This window comes from Ambystoma mexicanum, chromosome 8 (assembly GCF_040938575.1).
Source record: "Ambystoma mexicanum isolate Mex_15411 chromosome 8, UKY_AmexF1_1, whole genome shotgun sequence".
Classification (NCBI taxonomy): Eukaryota; Metazoa; Chordata; class Amphibia; order Caudata; family Ambystomatidae; genus Ambystoma; species Ambystoma mexicanum.
This window is the reverse complement of record NC_090929.1, coordinates 618,846,253-618,865,484: the sequence shown is the minus strand read 5'-3', so window position 1 is coordinate 618,865,484 and position 19,232 is coordinate 618,846,253. Positions and strand designations below refer to the sequence as shown.

General features: G+C 45.4%; 1 protein-coding gene across 2 annotated transcripts in view; it reads left to right on the top strand.

Annotated features, from left to right (window-relative positions):
• PLEKHM2 (pleckstrin homology and RUN domain containing M2) overlaps nucleotides 1-19,232 on the top strand; it is a 775,621-nt gene that overhangs the window by 291,819 nt on the left and 464,570 nt on the right. For both annotated transcript variants that reach the window (XM_069610321.1, XM_069610320.1), the window contains one exon: nucleotides 10,436-10,670. In XM_069610321.1, coding sequence (XP_069466422.1) covers nucleotides 10,436-10,670 — 235 coding nt within the window. The remainder of the gene's footprint in view (nucleotides 1-10,435; nucleotides 10,671-19,232) is intronic.

Genomic DNA, 19,232 nt, shown 5'->3' with positions numbered 1-19,232 from the left:
TCTCAAAGTCCTGCCACTACCACCTTAAAACCCTTAGATGCATCTTTCCATATCTCTCCTTTCCCAACAGACTCTCCGCCGTCCAATCAATCGTTATATCAAGACTGGACTACACAAACCCCCTATACCTCGGAATCCACGCGTACCAAATGAATAAACTCCAAAGGGCACAAAATGCGACAGCCAAATTACTACTTGCGCTTGGCCCAAGAGACCACGTCTCCCCAGCCCTTAAGACGCTGCACTGGCTTCCAGTTGCCCGAAGGGTGACTTTCAAAACCTTATGCATCTGCCATCGAGCACTGCATAAAACCGGACCTGAATATCTACAAGACAAACTAAAACCCTATCACCCCCCTCGCACCCTAAGATTGAGTTCAGCCGGCCTCCTAGTCATACCGAAGACTAACTCAGTCAGGCTAGGCGGAGCATCATTCTCAGCCTTGGCCCCCACGCTATGGAATTCACTCCCACCCCACATCCGCCTGAGTATTTAACGTCTTTCTGCAAACTGCTGAAAACCTGGCTCTTCCCATAAAACCAACCCGCACCATACTATCCCAAAGCAGACTAACAACAACTCAATGACATCAAGCCAACAAACTACCGATGCGAGAAATTGACAGCTAATAACTCGTACTTTAAACTAGAAGGACAAACAGAATTAAACGAATAAAGTAAATCAAAGCAGTACAAAGGTTAATAAGAGTAAGGGCCTCATTACACGGTAGGCGGTAAGGGTTAACGGTCACCGGTAATGGTACCGGTGACCGTTAACCCTTACCGCCTTACTACGAGGTCCCTTAGCCGGTTGGTGCTTTAACGCCTGCTCTTAGCAGGCGTTAAAAAACAACCCGCTAAGGGACCTTGGTGCTAATTACGGCACCGCAAATTTGCGGTACCGTAATTAGCACCTTCCCCATTCCCATTATGCCCTATGGGGCAAAAATGGGAATGGGGAAGGGCAATGGTGGAAGGGGGAATTACCGCCCCGCCAACCTTGGAATAGGGCGGTAATTCCCCTTTCCACCCAGGCGGTGCCGGTATTTTACCGGCATGGACCAAGGTGCTATTAGCACCTTGGTCCACCGCCTACTGTGTAATGAGGCCCTAAATCATACAGAAACAGTAAAGAAAGTTAAACCGCTGAAATGGTCAGATTGCACGAGGTGTAAACTAAGTGAATGGCATGGATGATATAGTTAGAATTGATGAAACCGGTAGAACAGATGAATGCGCCGAGTCCAAGACTGCATGAGTGGAAGAACAGACAGCTATATAGCGAATGAATGTATGGAGCGGAGGAGTGTATAGAGCGGAGGGATGTATGGAGCGGAGGAGTGTATAGAGTGGAAGGGTGTATGGAGGGGAGGGGCGTATGGAGCGCACAGGTGTATGGAGCACATGGGGTCATGGAGAGGATGAGTATGCAGAGCTGACGAAGGTATAGAACAGACAAGTGTGTATATAGAATAGGTTATCGCTGTTGGATCCGTGAAAAGCACGAGTGCTTAAAGCGGATGAGTGCGGAGAGCGGATGAGTTCGTGGAGCGGATGAGTGTGCTGGTGCGGATGAGTGTGCAGAGGGGGTGTGTGCGCAGAGGGGGTGTGTGCATAGAAGGGGTGAGTGCGTAATGCGGATGAGTGCGTAAATTTCAGAGAAGCGAGAACGTGCAAACTGGATGAATGTGCAGAACGGATGAGCGAAAACAGGATGAGTGTGTAGAACAGATGAGAATGTAGAACTGGTGAGTAAGTAGAGCCAATGAGTCTGGATAGCTGATGAATGCTGAAGTGCGGTGAGGGTGTTTATCGCCTGAGCGGACGATTGTAAAGACCTGGCGAATTTATGGAGTGAATGAGTGCAGGAAGCGAATGAGGGTATAGACCGGATGAGTGTAGGGAGTGGATGAGTGTAGGGAGTGGATCAGTGTATAGAACGGATGAATGTATGGAGCAGATGAGTGTATGGAGCGGACGAGTGTTTGGAATGGACGGTAGAATGGAGCGGATGGGTGTATGGAGCGGATGGGTGCATGGAGCGGATGGGTATATGGAGCGGTTAGGTGTATGCAGCCAGCAGATCGGTGTATGGAGAGGTGAGTGTATGAAACCGAGCGGAGTATGGAGCGGATAGTGGTATGGAACGGATGAATATATGAAGTGGATATTTATTCAGAGTAAATGAAGGTATGCAGCCAGCAGATCGGTGTATGGAGAGGTTGAGTGTATGAAGCCGAGGGAAGTATGGAGCGGATAGGTGTATGGAATGGATGAATATATGAGGTGGATGTATATTCAGAGTAAATGAAGGTATAGGACAGGTGAGTGTAGAGATGAATATATAGAACAAGATATTACTGCTGGATGTGTGAAAGAACGTTTGAAAGTGCATATAACTCATCATATCACACCACCATGCTTACTCTCTCCTTTACATCACCACTCAACTAGAACACAGAGATACTATGACACCATTCGGTATAACTGTTCTCATACCAACATCCGCCGCTCACCCCACATCATTCTTTGTTGACACTGCTGGTCTCACACCCCCCAGCCAGGCGTTCTCCTCAGGCCTAACGCAGCCCCAGCCGTTCTGGATAAAACCTGCCTGAACCAACACATTCTCCTGACCTCTCAACCACCACACCTACCGCTAAGAAGCAGCTACTACACGGATATCGCACGAGCTGCACACATACCCGGTGCTCACATACACCTTTTTGACTCTCTACTGATCTGAACTTCGGTTCCCAAGGGCGTTCAACCTACCAGCGCTTTCAGACCATACCAATGGTATATAAGGCGCTATATAAATGCAAAATAACATAACATAACCCTTCTTGTAGACTGGTACAATTGGTGCAAAGTTTCTTCCATACGGATTCATGTCACATTGACGAATGGTATTAAAACCTTAAAGGGATGGTCTAGTAAAAAAATGTATTTAAAAAATAGATAGGCCACATAAAAAAAAAATACTAGCATCCTCCGTTTTAAAACTTCCTATGTAAAACTTTGAGCTATTCAAGCTCAAAATTCGAAAAAGCAAGCACAGGGGCGCAGCCATTTTGTGAAATGGAGGCCCTCCTGTGCTGGCTTTTGCTTTTGCGGCACTAATGAAGGAAAAGCCAGCCAGCTGTAGTAAACAAAGTCTACCGCTGGGTGGCTTTCCCTTCATTAGTGCCGGGACTCGGAGGACGCAGACCGGAGACCAGAGCAGGAAAGCTGCAGCTGAATCTCGGTAAGTGCTATTTATAAGCACTAGCTGCGTTTTTTTTCTAAGTTTTCCGGGCTGGAGGAGCCCGGAAAACTTAGAAATAAAACCGCAGCTTTAAAAACGTTGTATTTGTTTGCGGTCGCTTTTGAAGCGACCGCAAATATAAATACAACGTTATTGTGTTGGAAAACGCTGCGGTTTTAAAACCGCAGCGTTTTCCAACACAACCGCGTTGTCTGCCTGAATCTGCTTTACCATTTGGGGCTCTCGGGCTCCCCACGGGGAGCCCGAGAGCCCCAAATGGGAAATCAGCTGCAGATAGAAACACTACGCGGCATGTAAACATAACCGCGTGTGTTTCTGCCTGCTGTGGCTTTCACTTTGGGTCTCCGGTGCTCCCCTGGGAGCACCGGAGGCCCAAAGTGATAGCCACAGCAGGCAGAAACACACGCGGTTGTGTTGGAAAACACTGCGGTTTTTCTTTCCAAGTTTCTCAGGCTCCTCCGAGCCGGAGGAGCCTGAGAAACTTGGAAAGAAAAAACGCAGCGTTTTCCAACACAATAACGTTGTATTTATGTTTGCGGTCGCTTCAAAAGCGACCGCAAACATAAATACAACGTTTTTAAAGCTGCGGTTTTATTTCTAAGTTTTCCGGGCTCCTCCAGCCCGGAAAACTTAGAAAAAAAACCGCAGCTAGTGCTTATTTTTTGTAAAAAAAATAAATAGCACTTACCGAGATTCAGCTGCAGCTTTCCTGCTCTGGTCTCCGGTCCGCGTCCTCCGAGTCCCGGCACTAATGAAGGGAAAGCCACCCAGCGGTAGACTTTGTTTACTACAGCTGGCTGGCTTTTCCTCAATTAGTGCCGCAAAAGCCAGCACAGGAGGGCCTCCATTTCACAAAATGGCTGCGCCCCTGTACTTGCTTTTTCGAATTTTGAGCTTGAATAGCTCAAAATTTTACATAGGAAGTTTTAAAACGGAGGATGCTAGTATATTTTTTTATGTGGCCTATCTATTTTTTAAAATTTTTTTTTTACTAGACCATCCCTTTAAGAACTGGAGCCCATTTGTCTAATGAATAATCGACTAGTCCGAGTCATGGGAACAAGGTAAGATGCTACCATGATGATATCATGCCAGGCCAAGATACAGGAACAGGACAAGATGCTCCCAAACCGGTAGCGCACAGGTCAGAGGTACAGGACAAATTGTAAGAAGCTACTAGGGCACAGGTCGAGGGGAGGTAACCAAGTCAAGAAGCTCTTGCACTGCTTTCACAGAGGTCAAAGAGAGAAGGCAAGAAGCTACCACACTAGTTCTGAGGTAGAGGAGTGAGGTGAGCAGCGACTTCACTGACTGGGAGGTTAAAGGCACAGGGAAGAGGGCAAGGAGTAAGGCAAAAGGTTACCATACTGATTCCACAGCGATGTGGGTAGCGGAGTGAAAAGATGTAAGAGGCCACAAAGGCAATACAGTGTTGGCAGCAGCACGTGTTGGGAGAACAAACAGATATTCTGAAACTCTCATAATGTTGGATTGGGAGTGTGGGGAAAAAGTAGCTTCCTGCTACTGAGTCGTGGCATGCAGAAGGAAATTGCTACTGGCAAAGCCTATGAAGGAGTGAGGCCCATACCACCTCTTTTACATTTTGCTCTGGGACTTTCACAGTAGGAACAACTACTATAGGACAACTCAATCTGGATTTGCCCCTGGACATTATACAGCTTGTGCAGAGTCTGAGCTCTTACACTATCAATATCGTAACATTTGTTTAATTGCACTTAAACAAGCTTCTCCTACACCAAAACGTCTGTGGGAATCTTTAATGGTTTAGAGCCATTTGGGTATGTCTATTATATATTAGGAACAGCCAGCTCCCATACAACCTTCCTTGTCGACCACCACAGACAGTGCTGTACAGCATTCCTTAAACCTCTTCAAAAGCTATTATGGTTTACTACGGCTCAATGTAACCAATGCTCCCACATAATTACGTACTTCTTTCCCACTGCTGGCCTTCCAATACCATTATCCCACAGAGCATCAGTTGCCGACAACCTTACCTCTGTTCTTACCGTGTTCCTCCATAGTCCATGCTTGTACACCCCTCCTTACTTGATCAATACAACACCACCCCATCAATATTGCCTACATGCCCATGCAGTACATGCCTGTACACCTTACCACAGCATAGGCTTGTTTTAACATTTTGGTGGTGGTTGATCTGGTGCTGGTTTGGGCTTGGCTTTGCTTTCCTCTCTGTTCTTCTCTGCTGGTGGCTTGGCATCAGGATTAGTGAGAGCGAAGTAAGCACCAAGTGAAAGGGGACAGATGGTCCTTGCATAAAGGCCATACTACGTATACAGAGAATTCCTCATTTTGTAAGACCAATATCCAACATTTCACCCAATTCTCTGTTTAAATGCAATTCACCTTCAGGTGTTCCAGGCACTGTGCTCTCACGTGTGTCACTGTATTGTACAAGGCCATACTACGTATACAGAGAATTCCTCATTTTGTAAGACCAATATCCAACATTTCACCCAATTCTCCGTTTAAATGCAATGCACCTTCAGGTGTTCCAGGCACTGTGCTCTCACGTGTGTCACTGTATTGTACATGCCACAATGTGTAACTATTTCCTGCAACTAACCCGATTTTTCTGCACTTTGTGGACTAAACTGTATATTTGTTTGCTGCTGCTAGTGTCTACTGGATAATTATATCTGTGATTCTACCTGTAATGTTTGGTTTTTGCTTTTGTTTTGTACATCTTTGTCATTGCTGCACCCTGAGTTGCTCTTTCTACGCCTGTTTTGCCGTCATCTTTGAATATGCTGATGCTTTATCAACCAATGCTTTATTGTAAAGTTGTTTTCTAATCTTAAATGCACGCAACTTGGAATGCTACAAAGACAGCCAATCTCTTCCTCTTTTCATCTTGGATCTATGCCTGAAATGTCTGGTATTGTCTGTCTGGGCTGCTCCATATGTGTAGAGAGTATTATAGTTGTGCAGTGACCTGAAACAACATACTTATTGCTTGCTAATCAATCATGTAAAACAATAGCGTTGAGGTTTTGGATCTTGGTTGCAAGAGAATGTTCACTGGCTCTGCTCGTTTGACTCTGCAGAATACCACAAGGAGAGAACAGAAGGAGCATAATGCAGTTTCCCCAACCCCACAAAATGAACCTTTTTTTTGTAGGTTAAATCAATCATCGTTTTCATGTTCAAATGGGGTTTTCTTCAGGGGTCCAGATGGGATTTGGGGATTTTGAAGTAAGTGTACTTGCCGCCTCTGCCACCATCCCTTCTTCCATATGCTTAAAACGCTCCTCCCCTTTCAGGGAAGGAACAGGAGAAATCCCTATAACGGAGACAAGGACGACTAGGCTCATATGGGGTGCGGGCCCCTCGGCCTTCCATTCCTCAGGCCCTTTTGCATGCATGAAATAATTAGATGTACCTCAGGAGCTCCTGTGTGGGCCCAAAGCATTCCAAATTACTTTTGACTTTTGGCAGAGGCTTGGTTTCTGCCTGGCAGCTTACGCTAAACGTTTTCTTTGGTTCCTTTATTCTTCATTTGACGGGGTGCCTGGGATTCAGTACCAGATTCTAAAAGGGATCACTTTTATTTTTTACATTGTGGTAAACTACCCCATTTATATTTGGCATCTGTTCCTCGCTCTTGATTTGGACTCTTGGGAACTGCTTACATTGGTGGAACGATATCTTTAGGGGTTGACTCCAGAAAGTTCAATGCATTTGTCATGAAGACGCAACAGAGACGAAGATGCCTATTTTTCATAGGTTTCGAATGCTGGTGGTGCGCTGTATCCATCAAGACACACCTGCTATGGCGGTCATGAAAGGGTTTGTGATTAACCACCCCATCCTAACACGAGTGGGCCTGAGGTGTCTTTGTGACTGCTTAGTGGATAATGTCCTGAGATGGATACTTAGGCAGTCTGTCCTGCGGTGGCACCTGGTTAACTGGTAGTCTTTGTAGAAAGTATGGTAGACTTGGTTTCTGCCCTAATCAACGGTTCTACATACACGGACACCCAATAGTCCAATAATGAGCATATAGATGTTCGTGGCATGCAGTAGCAATCCTGTACAACGTTGGTGCCCATGGGACTCGTTAATAATTACAAGTTCCAGAGAGTGAGATGGCACACAGCTGCTACCATGACAGCTACTGACTGAGATAAATTTTGCTTGCAACCAGATCTCTTCTAAGGTTTGCTTTTCGAATACCCTGGACATCTGCAAAGAACAGTAGATTCTAGTGTAGTATTATCTGTTGTCTGATTTCTGGAACTCGCCTTATTTCACCTCCTATATCCACTGGAGTATTATCCAATAGGGATTTTCAGACTATGGTCCTCCCTTGCTGGGCATCCCACAGTGGGTGACCACCCTGAGGAGTAGATATTGAACTCCAAAAATCCTTCACATGACCAACAATCTCACGCTCCGTCATAGACATCTGCACTGAGGTTACCACTTCTCCATCAATGGAGCCTACCATGCCTGCAGTCTTTGTGCTGGGATTTCATTAATTAATGCATCCTCTAGGACAGCCCTTTCAGGCTCTATTCACTTACATAATCAGCCTCTAATTCAGGAATTGCCAGGTGTTTTCATGTCCTCCTACAAATGTCTATTTAATAACGTTCTGTAAACCTAAATGTTTTGCAAGCCTGCTTAATCCGGTGAACTAACTTGGCTGATCATGTAGCCTAGAGCTCCTACCTGCCATTCACCCTGTACCCCAGTGGGATGGTACACTGCCATTTTGGCTGTTGCACCTTCACACTTATTGCAGCCCTCAATGGATATTCCTGCCCTTTGCTATGAAACTCCTCCAGTCCAAATAATTCCCTGACAATCAAAGTAGGCAAGGAAGGCATCTTGGCACATGTACTTCCCATTTGGATGTATTGGAAGTCCATAATTTCTGGCTAGGAACTTATTCTGTGGAAGAATAGCTTTGTGGTGGCATGAACATTTGACAAGTTCTGTGCCCCATAAGTTTTATGTTTTTTTTTTTCTGTGCACTTGCCTATCCAATGATGTGGTATTGGAGATATCAGGTGGGTGCAGGGGTCTGTGGACTTTGTCCGCTCTCTCAAAACAATAAACAAAATATTTTGGTTCTGTAGGGGAAAAAAGTGTGTTGGAATGCAGCCCTCTCCCTCTGAAGAGCATTATGTTGATACCATGCTGACCAAAAATGTCAGCTCTAGCAGGACTTGCACACCTACAAGTTGCCTCTTCCTCGTCTTTAAAAAAGGGGTTACCTGAAAGGCTGTCACAAGACGACAAAGTGGTTACAAGGGTGCAGTCATGAGCAAGAAGCATGGCTTTGGGAGTTACTGCCAGAAGACACACCTGGCTGGAGCCCTCTATGGTCTCACGGGATAGGCCTATAGGTGCCCAGATGGATGGAATGATGCTTTTGCAGTCACCATTGACAAAGTAGAAAATTGGGGTACTCTTGGATCCGTTATTTGTGAATTTCAGATACTCTGTGGTAGCTGTCGGTCCTCTACTACCTTCTCCCATACACACAGTCACTTTCTCATGGGTTTAAAGCTCATCGAAACAGCCCTGCTACAAAGTAATATTGAAAGTCTGCTAGTCAGTCAATGAACGCATTTCTCTATCTGAACAGTTTAGGAAGAACACCAAAGACCCTTGGATTTTATTGAGGATGATGAAGCAGGCCTCATACTCGCTGTCCTCCCAAGCCTTGCCCCACCTCTCTCGCGCTTGGAAGCTTATTGCAAAAAATCACTTACTATCTCTTTGCCAAAGTTACCACGTTTGTTTCTTTCGCATTTATTATCTGGCTCTATATCTACGGCCTTTTTCAACAGGCCATTTGATTAAAGCCCTGATGGATAGGACAATGATGGCTGTGTCCTCCCTTTAGTACACCAGCTCTCGTTTCTGGTATTGATCCTTCAACAGAGCCTGGTGGTTTCAGAGATCATTGGCGTCATAGCTGCCTGTTTCCCAGATGGTTCCCCTGGACTCACCGTCAAATGAGAACATCTTTACCAACATTGGGTCCAGGAGAAAGGGATTCCTTGTTTTTACAGGACCCTATTGCTCACTTCCGGTTTTACAGTCGATTGGTTGGTGGTGCATTGAAGTAAGTCTCCTGATGGGCTTTCCTTTCCACCAACAAGAACCAGAAGTGTTGCTTGCACTACAATTATATGGCTGCATCGCTCCATGGGGGAGAAAATGTTCCTGTGAATACATACTACTGTTCACTTATTTGTACACAATACATTTTACAGCTAGTAAGAAACATAAGAAAAGGCCTGCAGGTTTTTAAGTGAATGGCCTTTTTGATCGGGTATCTACATTTGCTGAGCACCCCCTTGTTATGTGCTGCTACAGATAGTGCTGGATAAAGAGGTATTTATACAATCCAGGTCATTTATACGGAAATAAATCACATTTGAAACTTAACCAGCAACAGCTGCTTCCAAAATAGAATTTTTCTGTGCCTGCATTTCTAACTTACAATCATTAAGTATATCAGTTACCATTTGGTGTGATAACAAATCTATAAACCAAATGTACCAATTGTATATAATGTACAGGCTCGCACCTCAAAACGAATTTTTGAAAATTTAGTTAAGTTACCTTGTGCAATTAGCAAGGAGCTACTACAGGTGATGACCTAGAACTCGTGACTTGTTCCACTTTTGATTCTCTATATGAAGAATGTCTTGTGCTCGAAGTATGGTGGGTGGGATCAAGTCTTCTAGAAAAAACGCCATACCCTACCCCACTACATTTCCGCAGGCCAGTTCCATTATCTGTATGTCTCATATAGGTCAGACAGCCTTCTAGGCGTCTGACTGGCTTGGTGATCATTTGGAACATTAAAGGTTTATCAGTATGTTACTGTAGAAAGGGGGAACATGCCAAGTAATCGACTGAATTGGGATTAGGGCACTGCTTTGATGTACTAAAAACAGATGCTGGGAGGTGCTAGTGACCATCTTGAAAAAAGGAAGCTTGCAGGAATGTAGTTTCATAAGCACTGGGCTTATTCCTTTATTTTTTGTTTTCCTCCCAAAAGCCCTGCACTTGTAATGTGGCCACAGCTGGTGGCAGAGGGAGCCTTACAGATGTTCTAATTGTTGTCTGTTTTCCTTTTGCTTCATCACCCTCTTTTATTAGAGGGTGAATTAACTGAGACTGTTACCTATGAGGAGAATGTGGCCCCTGAATCCTGCACTGTTGTGGCTGCAGTTAAGAGCCCCTCACAACGCTACAATCCCTTCAACGGTGATCGGTCGGATGAGTTGACATCATCTGAATCCACACCGGCACACACTGCATCATTGGGCAAGGCGGAGGACACGGCTGATGGGACAGACCAATCCGAGAGCTGCATGGAGCTGGAAGTGATCAGGTCAGTGCTGACTTTTGATGTGCTTTGATCAGAGGGAAATAAGACCCCAAGTTTGTGACCACACTACCCCAGCCCTCCTCCCAAAACCCCAACACAGCCAGGCTTTTGCGTTTTTAGAGTTTTGTGCTTCATCTGCGAGACTGACATGGTCTGGCATATCCTCTTTTAGTTGCACATAGGGTTATCTGGTTGGGGTAATGCTCAAAGTTCATTTGGAATGTTTGTAAGGAGGACTTGTTTAACTTCTGTAATTCACTATTTTAGTTTACTTCCTTCATGAATGCCGTACTACGCTACATTCTACTTGCACATACTCTTGCTTTATATGATCCCTACAAACTTGAAAGATGCTGGCACTCGCGGCACTATCTAGATTAGAATATATATATTTCGAATAGATTGTGTCCTCGGGCGTATTTCTCATCTATGATAGTCGTATCTCGGCCAGCTTTGCTGCTTTGGAATTTTTTTTTTCGCCAGAGGGCGCTGTCCACGAGGTCGTGGCATCTATGTCCCTCGAGGGCCACAATGGCATGTCGACGTCACCAGTCGTACAAATGGCTCATACCGTGCTCGTTGGCTTCAGTTCTGTTTTTCCGATCTTCACTTCGAGACAACGGCGCGTTTTGTTTTTTCCTAGTGATACAATGTCCTTCTTCTACTCATTCAACCCCTAAATCGGGTTTCAAAAAGTGTTATGACTGTGGGACAAAAATATCCATCACCGATCCTCACCGGGTTTGCCTTTGGTGTTTGGGTAAAGACCATTGTATCGACGACTGCAGCTCCTGTCAGTCTATGACTGAAAAATATCTTCGCAAGCAAAAAGGTAAATTGGTGGTGGGGCGGGAATCTTCGAAGGGCTCTTAGAAGAAATACAAAAAGAAACAGGGCGTCCAAAGACTCCACTCGGCATAAACATCCGAAGAGGTGTCGGTCCAGACATTCTTCGACTTCTTCTAAGAAGTCGAAGAAGACATGCCACTGGTCTCCCTCTTCGTCATCGGACACCTCCACGGAGGTGATAAGATGCCCGACTAGGTCGGATTCCCCCAGCAAGTGGAATGCTTTCAGGGTGAAAATTATGCGAATCTTTGAGAATGCGGCCTCGACCCCCTCAAAAGAGCCTTCCAAGAGTCAGACCCCGGTCGCTCCCTTGGACGACGCAGGCAGGTCAAAAACGACTTCGGCAAGTAGTAAGTCGGATTCTCGGCACTCACGACCCAACAACAAAAAGTCAAAGGCATCGACCCAGGAATAGAGTCGAACCCCGGTTCCGTCGAAGAAACCTAAAACATCGAGTTTATCGACGTTTTCATCAACGCAGACCGCTTCGACGCTGAAGTCAAAAGCATCTCCATCGAAGAAACCTTCAACGGTTCCTTCGAATCCCTCGAGGCAAATTCCGGTACAGGAAAAAATCTACAAACCTGTACCCGGGTCTGACTTTTCTAAGTCAATGTCCTCTATTTTTCAAGAGGAAAGTGCCTCTGAAGGGGATGTTTCTCCGTTAGGAATCAAATTTGGCTCTAGAAAAGTTCCTGAGGAACTAATTGACCCTGAGTCAAGGTTGAAAGACCTCTGCGACTCCCTCCACTCTGCCAGTGGTCTGGATACGTCACCAGAGTTGGAGTTTACAAAGCCTGACCCTTCAGAACATGCTGATTCAGGGTACAGGAACCTTATGAACAAGGTGACTGAATTCATGGGTTGGAGCAGGGCCTCACCCTCCTTCGAGCAGGATGATATGACAGACATCCTGAATCGGTGTCCACAAAAAGACCTGGTTCTACCCTTCCATAGGGCCCTACAAAGGAAGGTAGAATCTAACTGGGAGACTCCTGAGACTGGTTCAGCTATTAATAGAAGCTTTACTGGAAAATATAGACCATCATCCAGTGACCCTGATTATCTCAGGAAGCACCCTACACCTGAGAGACTAGTGATCCAGGCTGCGACTGCTTCCACAGTCAGCCTATCCCTCTATTCCCCCAGATAGAGAGAATAAGAAACTGGATGCTTGGGCCCACATGGTGTTCACCTCGTGCAGTATGGCTCTAAAGTCCACGAATGTCACCTATACCCTAGCAAGGTTTACCCATACCCTGTGGCACTATATTAAAGGGGCGGCTGAACATATTCCAGAAAGCGAAGAAAGGGAAGGCTTTCTGAATATAATTAAGGATGGCAAGGAGGCGATGGGGGAGTGTCTCCAGGCAGGGCTGGATACTGCTGACGGCATCAGCAGATCCATGGCTTGCAGCACGGTACTGCGCAGATTTGATTGGTTGAGAAAGTCGGGGTTTGCACTAGACGTGCAGGCCAAACTTCTCAACATTCCTTTAGATGACTCGAGGTTGTTCGGTAGCAAGGCAGACGAAAGCTTGGAGAAGTTGCAGACTTCCAGGGCGGCGGCTAAGTCCCTTAGCGCCTCCATTCGGCAACCTCAGCAACTTTTTTCGGGCTCATCTTCCTGGAGAGGTCGTTCTTTTCATTACTACTCCTCCTTTGGTAGAGGAAAAGGACAGGCTGTACAGAAAGGACAAAGGAAATTCCCTCGCGGTGGACGAGGTAAGAGTGCTAAATCGGCCTCAGCAACAGCATCTTTACCCTCAGCCGCTGCTGCAACCGCCTCGAAACCACTCTGAGGCCTTAGCCCTCAAAGACCCTGGTGGGAAGCAGAATCTCTCAGCATCTGAGCGAATGGCGGGGTATTACTTCAGATGCTTGGGCACTGGAAACAGTATCCCAAGGTTACTGCTTTCTTTTTCTAAAGAGGCCTCGGGATCATCCACCGGGACCCAGCACTGTCAAAATTCCAGATCCACTGCTTGTTCAGGAGATTTTAACCCTGCTAGTGAAAGGTGCAGTAGAACATGTACCTCTAGCAGAGAGGAACAAGGCTTGGCATTCCCCCTTATTTTCTCATTCCCAAGAACGACGGAGGACTGAGACCTTTCTTGGACTTAAGAAACTTGAACAAGTTCCTCAGGAAGGACAAGTTCAAGATGGTCACACTTTCTCAGATCCTTCAGACTCTCCAACTCCAAGACTGGTTGATATCATTGGACCTTCCTTCAGGATGCTTACTTTCATGTGCCAATCCATCTCGAGCATAAAAAGTACCTGAGTTTCGCGGTTGGCGGCTCATCAGTGTTGAGTTCTGCCATTCGGGCTAACCTCCACCCCAAGGGTTTTCATCAAACTGATGGCGGTTGTGGCAGCGAGTCTCAGGAGAGGAGGGAATTCACGTCTACCCCTACCTGGACAATTGGTTAATAAGGGCTCGTTCACCCAAACAGGCACAGGAACATCACCTGCCACTTCCTTCACAGACTGGGCTTGTCCCTCAATTACAAGAAAAGGCCCATTTGATACCTTTCCAAAGATTCCAGTTCATCAGAGTGGTCTTGAATACTTCCTCGGGCAAAGCCTCACCACCCGAGGTGAGAGCTGTTGGGGAGAATTCTCAAAAGTGCTAATTCCTCTCTACCTCAGAGACCCTCGGCTCTTTTGCTGAACTTAGGGACTTTGTACTTTTAATTCTAGTTGTTTTCTGTGTTTATTTCTTTTGGTTATGGAGTCTGACAAACTCCATAGGCATCTTTTACAATCGTCACAAAGCATCTTCAGTGCAGTGACACACGGAAGTCTTTTAGATTTCCTAAGGTTTAAATGCCCATGCCAACAATCTGACAATCGGCGGTCATTGGTCTCCATCGGAGTCCAAACTACACATCAACCTTTTAGACCTCATGACAATGAGACTAGCGCTGAAAGCCTTCCTGCCCTCTGTACGGGGAAAGAATGTCCTGATAATGACGGACAACTCAGTGGCCATATACTACCTCAACAAGAGAGGAGGTGTAGGGTCACTACCACTGTGCAAAGAGGCAATGCAGCTCTGGTTCTGGGCAATACAAGAAGGAATCTCTGTCGGCGGTTCACCTAGCCGGAGAGCAGAACACAGCGGCGAATGCTCCGAGCAGGCAGAGCAGTCTCTCACGAGTGGGGACTAGCTCAGGAAGTCCTTCAAGAGACCTTCACCCTTTGGGGAACCCCTCAAGTGGATCTGTTCGGGACCGAGGTCAATCGGAAGTGCGATCAGTATTGCTCAAGGGAATTTCCCCTAAGAGGAGCTCTAGGAAACGCAAGTTTCCACTTCTGTACGCGTTTCCTCCAGTCTCTGTGATTCCTCACGTAATCAGGAGGTTGAGAAAGTTCAGGAAAACCATGATCCTAATTGCCCCGGATTGGGCCAGGAGGACATGGTACCTGGACCTTCTGGACATGTCCATCTGCCCTCCAATACGTCCTCCACAAAGAGAAAATCTTCTCTCGCAAGAGAAGGTCTGGTTCTCCATCCAGAGGTCAAAACACTCAGCCTTCACGCATGGTTTCTGAGAGGCTGCGATATAAGGATTGGGACCTCACGGATGACGTAATGGAGATTTAATACCGGTGTCGTTGGAATAAGTTCACTAACTGGTGCAAGGACAAGAATGTGGATCCTTTTGAATGTGGCACTCCTATAGTGCTGTCCTTCCTATTGCATCTGGCCAATCTGGGGCCTGATACAATAAAAGGATACTTGGCTGCGCCTTCCATCTTCAAGCACTCCTCTGAGGAGGTTTCTTACTTCAAAATTCCATTTAGTTATCCATTTTCTGAAGGGACTCACTAACGTGCATCCTCCGGTACCATTTCATGTCCCCGCCTGGGATTTAAATCTTGTGTTAGTTTCAAACAGGTATCCCCTTTAAACCTTTACATTCCTGCCCATTAAGGCTCTTGACATTAAAAACTGCCCTTCTTGTGGCACTAACATCAGCCCGCAGGGTAAGTGAGTTGCAGGCTCTTTCATGCAAACCTCCTTATACTATTTTTATAAGGATAAGGTAGTTCTTATGGTTAAACCATCTTTCTTGCCGAAAGCAGTTTCTGACTTTAACCTGTTGCAAAAAATAATACTTCTAACTTTCTACCCTCCTCCTCATTTGGGTAAAGAGGAGGAGAGGTTGCATAGATTGGACCCAAAAAGGGCTCGGAGTTGTTATAGCGAGAATGGCAAAATTACGCCAGGATGACCAGCTCTTTGTAGGTTATGCTGCTCCTAAATTGGGATTAGCGGTGACAAAGCAAACTATATCCTGCTGAATTACTCTAGCTATTGTGGAGTGTTGCAAGCTAGTGGTGAAGGATCCGCCGGAAGGGCTTAGAGCTCATTCCACGAGGGGCATGTCTACTTCCGCAGCTCTTCAGAGCGGGGTCCCTGTAATTGACATCTGCTCAGCTGCAGCTTGGACGTCAATTCATACTTTTGTTAAGCATTACTGCTTAGATTGTTCATCTTCCCAAAAAGGCCTGTTTGCTAAAGCAGTATTTCATTCCATCCATGATAGAACTAAATAGTTCCCCCACCTCCTATTTTGTTACTGCTTTGGGAGGCTATCATAGATGAGGAATATGTGGGAGGACACAATCCATTCGAAGAACAAGTTACTTACCAACTGGTAACGTTCTTTCGACTGGATGTTCCTCCCACGTATTCCTCATCGCCCCACCCAACCTACCCGCTGTACAATTTACGTGATTTGCACTTTCCGTTTGCGAAGAGCATACAGTCTGAGGCACGCCTGGAAGGTTCCTCGAATTATAACATAAAAACAGAACTGAAGCCAGTGGGCGCGGTACAAGCTATTTGTACTACTAGTGATGTCGGCACGCCACGACGGCCCTCGAGGGACATTAACGCAACAACCTCGTGAAAAGCGCCCTGTGCCGAAAACACATTTCCGAAGCAGCGAAGCTGGGCGAGATACGCGTATCCTAGATGAGGAATATGTGGGAGGAACATCCAGTCGAAAGAACGTTACCAGTTGGTAAGTAACTTGTTCTTCTGAGGCTTGTGGATCTGCTTGGAATCACATACTTTGCGTAGGCCGACATCTAGTGGTTGGAGCAGTGTATTGCATGACTTGTTTTTTTAACTTCAAAAAGGCATATCGACAGGGTCTGTCTCTAATACTATCCCTAGTGTGACGTATACTGTACCCATGGTCCTTCATGCATCGAGGTCTTCAAATTTGGGGTTTTTCTGCCTTCAAAACTTGTCGCATTTCGCAGAGTTCGTAGAAGTTTACCTACTTTGATTTGTTTATTTTCTGTTCTCTATCAACGATACCGCCAGTGTTTGCTTTCTACTAATGCATCATACACATAGCAGTATTCAATTTATGACGCTATTTTTGACAACCCTTCTCAACGGCTCTAATCAGGCTTTGGCCTACACAGTAGGAAGAGCGGGGGCCACATATTTGTTCACACTAGGAGAGTGTCTCTATTAGTTTCCCCTATTGTGAATGTGTCTATTAGTTCCCCTATTGTACTCTGTCTTATCGTCATTGAAAAACACCTTTTAAATTCTGCCCATCGTGTAACCTCAAGTTTCTGTGGAGGTTGTTAGGCAAGATGTCTGTACTACACAGGTTGATAGTGTGTTGAGCAGCCAGGCATATCTCAAGAGGGGTCAATGTGAGCTGTAGGGGAGTTACACAGAGATTCACAGTGACAAGAAGTCACTCTTACACACAATATCTTAATTAAACAATTATTAATTTAAGTCAATTACTGTAAGCCTTCTTCAGAAGGGGCAATATAATAGTAATACACATAAATTAATACGGGTTAGGATGAAAATGAGACTCTAACCCGCCTGTGAAGTAGCCACTTGGTTTTATTAAAAGTATACTGGACTCTTAACCTCATAATAGACAGAATACAAAATCTGAACAAGCATGCGAAATTAAGACAGTTATCGTTTGTTATTAGTTTATGACCTTGTTTTTTTTTTTTAATATTCTTATATAGAAGTGGCGTTGTAACAATGAACATACTTGCACAGTAAAATGTATTGTATAAGCTGAAAAATGGCAATAAAATGTTAAAAAATGAAATGCCTTTTTATGAGATCAATACTTTTTTTGTACATGTGGAATACATAATGATGAATTCACCCTTAAAAAAATTCCTCCAAGACCAGATCAGCCGGTACCACCCACAAAAGGACCCAAGATCCAGCAAGGACCTGCAAATAGAGACAAAGCATTTCCAAAAAAGGACATTTCTCCAGAACGGCGTGCTCACGCCTAATTGCAAACCTCTGGAACACAATGCACACAGAAATTAGAACCACAGAAGACCAGATCACCTTCAGGAAACGACTCAAAATCTGGTTATTCAACAAAAAATTGCAATCGCAAAGGGACACTGGCAGCAGTAACATCACAGACAAACAACTAGAGAGGAGGCGAGATGGGCCAGCGAACTGCAACCAAGAACGTGGGTAGATACCATCAAGTGGCAACCAAATAGTCACATCAGAGGCTCCAAGAAACCGACCGACATACTAACCCACTTCCCCTTCCTGCTCCTCCAACATAACCAACGCCACTACACTAGAAGACAATGGGCTAGCCACACTATACACAAACACACCAAGAATCTATTCTATGTTCACACCCACCATCTCTGAGATTCTGGAAGCACCTCTAAAGTGAACCACCCACCAAATAGTCCATAAAACCATCAACAACACAAGTACACACCAAGACACCAGATGGTCCTACAGCAACAGCCATCCGTAACTCTGGATCCCTTATGGACACAACCTAACCAATGCGCACAACCACAAACCACCCCAACATCACACGACACTAACACCATCTCAAACGCTAGCACACAACCGAGGCACTGGGTCTTACCCATACTACACCCCTGCCACCCCCCGGTGTAGTATGTGCGGTATAAATCAACCTAAAGAGTGTACTAGGATACGGATTCTGTATCTTACCTTTGTGAATTGCTGGAACTATTCCAGAAGCATCTGAGGAAGACTTAACTGAGGAAGAAGATTTAAACCTTAAACATTTGAGACCTCTGCGCAAGACACTGCTGCAAACTTATTTATCAACGGCAGATAGGTCACATTGGGTAACTGACACAAGCCCATCACAGCATTCTGCCTTTTGCTAGCTTCCTAAGTTAGTTGAATATGATGATGCTTGAATGGTTGAAAAATCCTTGGTCGGGGGTGCATCTAGAAGGTTGTTAAACAAGTTGGGTCATTTGATGACGTTTAGGTTTGGAAGGTAGACTATGAGTTAAGACTGCATTGCAAGTAGGCGTTGAGAGGTCTGCAGCTAGGAATATGGAATGATTGTAGGGTAGGAAGGTGGCAAGGAAAGCGATATCAATGAACAGGTAGCAGGGACATAATTGTAGGGATTAGCATTTGAGGTCCAGGGTTTCTTTGTTATTATGTGGATAGGGAGTCGTGCTTGTCTGGGTCATGGATTTAGAGCAAGTTGGTGAAATCCCTCTCCTGTTTTGGAATTTGGTCTGTAGTTGATATTTGGAAGGAGGAGCAGCATGTAAGTGGAGGAAGCATAATCCAGGAAGTTGATGTCTCTAATCTTTAGTCTTTTTATAAAATGGCTTGTCATTGTTGAGATGCTTGTATTTTATTGTCTTTGAATATGTCGTGACTCAGGTCCCTGCCTC